Raw genomic sequence first — 4638 nt, forward strand, 5'->3', positions numbered from 1 at the left:
TTTTTTTACTAACGATGGGTATTCAGGCCTTCGGCCTAACTAGTCCCACGGGCCCATACTGCTTTATTATTAATAGAGAATATGATTACAATTGCTCGTCTTCACACCTCTCTCAGATTGTTTACGGAGAAAGAATCCTTGTTACAAATATATAACAAACCCTGTAAATGAAATTTACCGAAATACCCTATATAGATAGAGGTGAATTTTGTGAACAAATAGGGCCCAAAGTCCCTAGCTCACATCTATAGTTCAAGCCAAAATGGAATTGGTGAAATGCTAAAATAAAGCTTTAACTTGAAAATTTATAAAATGCAATTTTTAAAAGTAATGGACAACATAAATACAAGTGAATATGTCAATATATGGGAGGGTGCATACTTGAATCTAGGTCTAACATTTGACATATGGCCAACCCTAGACTACTTTTTAAATATCCATTTGATCAAAACTAGTTACCACTTCACTTTTCCATGTGAAAGAACTTCGTGCCGGTCTAGAGATACCCTGTAAAGCCGACCACTCAAAATTTGTTTTCTATAAAGCTTTTGGATCATCAAATTATCCTATGGCTAATTTAAATATATCTTAATTTATCTACTACCAAAATTTCCTTGTATAACAACACTATGCCTAAATTGTTCTTATCAATTCTTGCTATAGTTAAATTTTTGAGTTTCACTCTTCTTAAAATTTTCTTACCATCTTCACGCATTTTGACCCGATAGTCTCAAAATTAATTCATAGATTGGTAACTTGAATTTTTCTACAGCCAACCATGTGGGATGTTATCATGACCTTAGGAAATGTATGGTTGAGGTTCTTCACAAAAAATAAGAATATCTTCATAATGAAATAATTTTCAAGACATCAACTTTTTTATTGATATAGTTTTTGTATTAGAAAATTTTCTGTCATAACAATTTTTGGTAAGTTGGGAATGTCATATGAAATAAGTCATCTATAACCTTTTATATAGGGGAGATTTTAGTCCCTTTCATTGATGCGTTTTTTCTTGCTCCTTTTCTTGTTTCTGTTCGTAAATATCTTTTTAGGCGGGGAATGATTGAGTTCATAGCTTTTTGGTTTTGTATGTCATAAATTACTTATAGCTGCGTATGATTGTAAAAATAAATTAATAAATTAGATGTTATCTATATCTATATTAAATTATTTAATGAATTTAATAATTAATTTATATATATATATATATACTAAAACCTTACAATTCAAAGCATGATCAAGTAGAGATAAAGTCTTATCAGAGCAATAGTTTCTTCCATGGCCCAAAGATCTACCATGCGACAAGTTAGGTGATACACAAATTTGTGAGGAAGGTAGAGGTGAAGGTCTCTTACTTAAATTCAAGTTTAGGCCCTATTGAATTTTACCACGTTGAAAACAAGGCTTTAAATGTCTATTTGAAAGTCTTTTTTTTTAATGAAAATACTTACAACAAACGGATGTTGGAAATTAAAATTATCACATCACAGCTTCCCATGAAAAAGCCTTATACCTAATAAAGCAAATTGATTCAGATCAATTTGGTTTTTCCGTGTGTTTTATCATTAATTTAAAATTTGATTGAAAAAATGTTTAAAATTTGAAAGTGATGGCTGAATTACAATGACTTCTCCAAAGACAAGGAGAAAAAGGTCTTTTACATCATTAATACCCACGTCAATAACCTTCCATACTCTTATTTATCGAATTTTTCTTTTGGTTATTTTCTGGTATCAGTCAACGACGTGACAATCCGAAGGGCAGCCACCCGTTAGCAGGAAAAGCGAAGCAAATGCTTTCAAAGTGAAGCCGCTTCCACTGATAGGTAGAATTCCAGATTGGATGGTGTATATCGCAGAACAAGCGTGGATGTTGATCAAATCAAAGCTGACCGCAAGTGACTTAGTGGTAGTGGCTCAAACTAAGTGTAGGAAAAAAAAGAGGCAACAGCTGAAAAACGATGTTTAGGGGGTGTTTGGTTTGGTAAATTAAATGGTATATGTATAGTATATGAATGTCAATCTTTTGATAGACATTCTTCTGAATTATGTTTCTTTCTGAAAAATTGTTTGGTTACCTTGAGGCTAATATATGTTTTTCACGGGTTGAGATATTGACTTCTGTAGAGAAAGTCTTTCCACTTTTTCCTTTTATAGTAGGTGGTAAAAAGGTTGTTCAAATCTGAGTTTAAGTGTTGAGATAAACGTAGATTTGGAACACATCCTTTGTAATATGGTCATTCATGGGAAACATGATGCTTACTTATGAGGGTCATCCTAGTGGAACCAAACAACTCAAAAAATTAAGAATTATCATTCTAAAGAATATCATCCCAAAGATTTATCGAACCAAACACCCCCTAAAACATCCCCCGCGAGATCATCAATGGTAGTCCTTTAGAGCCGAGCATCAATAGCTTTCTAATGACAATCAAGCTGAAAAAAATAGTTATGATCCATTCCAGAAAGGAAATATTTTATACAAGATAATATAATATTGGGTTTTGGATTTATCAAATTATTTATTTTTTTAACAAGATTACGGCTTGTATTTATAAAACCATCATTTTATGGTCGAATTTACAGAACTATCCTCTCCCATATTTTTTGACAGTTTTACCCTCAACATCCCGATCGTCGACGTTCGTTCAAACGTTTACCCATCTCCGATCAGAAGGAACGACGGGACCCCTATTGCATCCTCCGTTCTCTCTCTCTCCAATACTGGGAGCACCCACATCCGGAAATTGAAATTGAACCCGAACCAGGACTCTGTCCCATACCTTCCTCCTCTGCCTCTTGGGATTTCGACTTTTTTCAGGCCTCCAAGCTCAGAAGCCCTGAAGTTCGTAAATGGTTTGCTCTCATGCTCCCTGAGTGGATGATCGACGTCACGTCACGCCTCGATTAAACTCAGACTGGTTAGAATCTCCTCTGTTTTCCATCTCTCTCACTTGCTATTTCCCGCTTCTTCTGTACTTCTCTGGACTTTTGTCTTTTTTTTTTCGAGATTCGTCTAGAACTTTGATTCTGGCGGAGTGCTTATCAATGACATGGTTTAATTTTGTTCAGTTCTAGAGCATATTCAAGTGTTCCATAGGAGCAATTTATAGTTTGAAAATCAGTTGCGCGATTGTTGAAATTTAGAAGATATGATCGGAGATTAACTACGTCAACCTTCGAGTGTATTCTGTTCGGGATTATATGAATGAAATTCTGAAGTATTGATTGCTTAATGTGGAATCAATGGAACTCCCGCAAGATTATCGATAAAGGCTGAGAAGGGTGGAGTGGGATTGCAGCGGTGGGGTTCAAGGATTAAAGTATCAGTATCGATGGTTGTTGCATCAGTTGGCTAAATTTGAAATACGTATGAGAGGATATCGTTTCGTATCTGAGATACGTTAAGATAGTTTGAAGATCAATAATTAAAATATCAGTATCGATCGATTAAATTTAAGATACGTATCAAAAGGGTATCATATCATATCAGAAATACTTTAAATCATGAGTGGAGACACATGGCTCCCGATCCAAGAATAGGAGGGAGGTGAAAGGGTAGTCAAGGGTAAAGATGTTGGAGGAACACTGCATTGGGTGGTTATTTTTTTTGGTAAAAATATTGGGTAGCTTTATAAACTATACAGTATTGAGTAATCTTGTTGAATAAAACAGTAAATGGGTAGGCACGAACTTCATGTTTTTATTTCTTGCTACTACAAAATTCCCCCCCTCTATATATAATTCAAAAGCCCCCTCCCTCTCCATACAACAGACCCAACTTATTCCCAAGAAGGCACAGACCAATTCATTCCATTCTTTATTTCGGTCCACTATGATGCATCTCATTCTGTTGCTTGGACTTTTGATATTAAAATACTTCAATGTAAGAAAATGATGATTATTGTTGTTTCACGTTTATTTATCTTATTTACATTTTTTTTTCATGAAATTGCAGGGTTCTCAAGCTGAAAATTCCTTCTCTCAGTATTGGGAAGAACATATTGGTCTTCCACACCCTCCACGTTGGTTAGTTGCGAAGGCTTCTCCTCTAAACCTCCATCAAGCTACAACATTTATGAAACTTATGGAGGAAAATGAATTGGCTTCCCATTTGTTTTTGTTTTGTAAGCAAGCTAATGTTGCTTGTTCTACAAATGCACCAATGAAGAACACAACAGATGACATAGCCCTTCCACCAATAGCCCAGTGGAATACTGTCAAACTGAAATATGATGATCTTCCAAATGAAACATCCCTGTCGGTTGCTAGCCAAGGGGGATTACCATATTTTCGGAAGTCAATGGTGAAAGAGGGATGTTTCATGCCCATTCCTGATCTTAGGGACTCAGTATCATATAAATCATTCTTGCCGCGATCTCTAGCATCAAAAATCCCATTTTCCTTTGCCCGGAACGAGGAATTGAAAAATATTTTTGGTGTGGTGAATGAATCAAAGATGGATGAGTACATTAAAGACACTCTTCAAATATGTGAGAAAAGCCCCATTCGAGGTGAAGTGTGCACCTGTGTAACTTCCGCTGAGGATCTCATTGATTTCGCTGTTGATAAATTAGGGCATCATGTACGCATATGGAGTACTGAAAGCATCGAAGGATCTTATGAAAATGTCACA

The 4638-nt window shown here is 35.4% G+C and overlaps 1 protein-coding gene across 1 annotated transcript; it reads left to right on the plus strand.

Moving 5' to 3' along the window:
• Positions 1 to 3770: 3770 nt before the first annotated feature.
• On the plus strand, positions 3771 to 4632 carry LOC122068099 (polygalacturonase non-catalytic subunit AroGP2-like; the record flags this gene model as incomplete). Its single annotated transcript, XM_042631944.1, has 2 exons — positions 3771 to 3888; positions 3961 to 4632. Coding segments are annotated over exons 1-2 (723 nt in total), but the record flags the coding sequence as incomplete, so codon positions are not given.
• Between the last annotated feature and the right edge of the window lie 6 nt (positions 4633 to 4638).

The sequence above is a fragment of the Macadamia integrifolia genome, unplaced genomic scaffold, assembly GCF_013358625.1.
Source record: "Macadamia integrifolia cultivar HAES 741 unplaced genomic scaffold, SCU_Mint_v3 scaffold3396, whole genome shotgun sequence".
In the NCBI taxonomy this organism is placed as follows: Eukaryota; Viridiplantae; Streptophyta; class Magnoliopsida; order Proteales; family Proteaceae; genus Macadamia; species Macadamia integrifolia.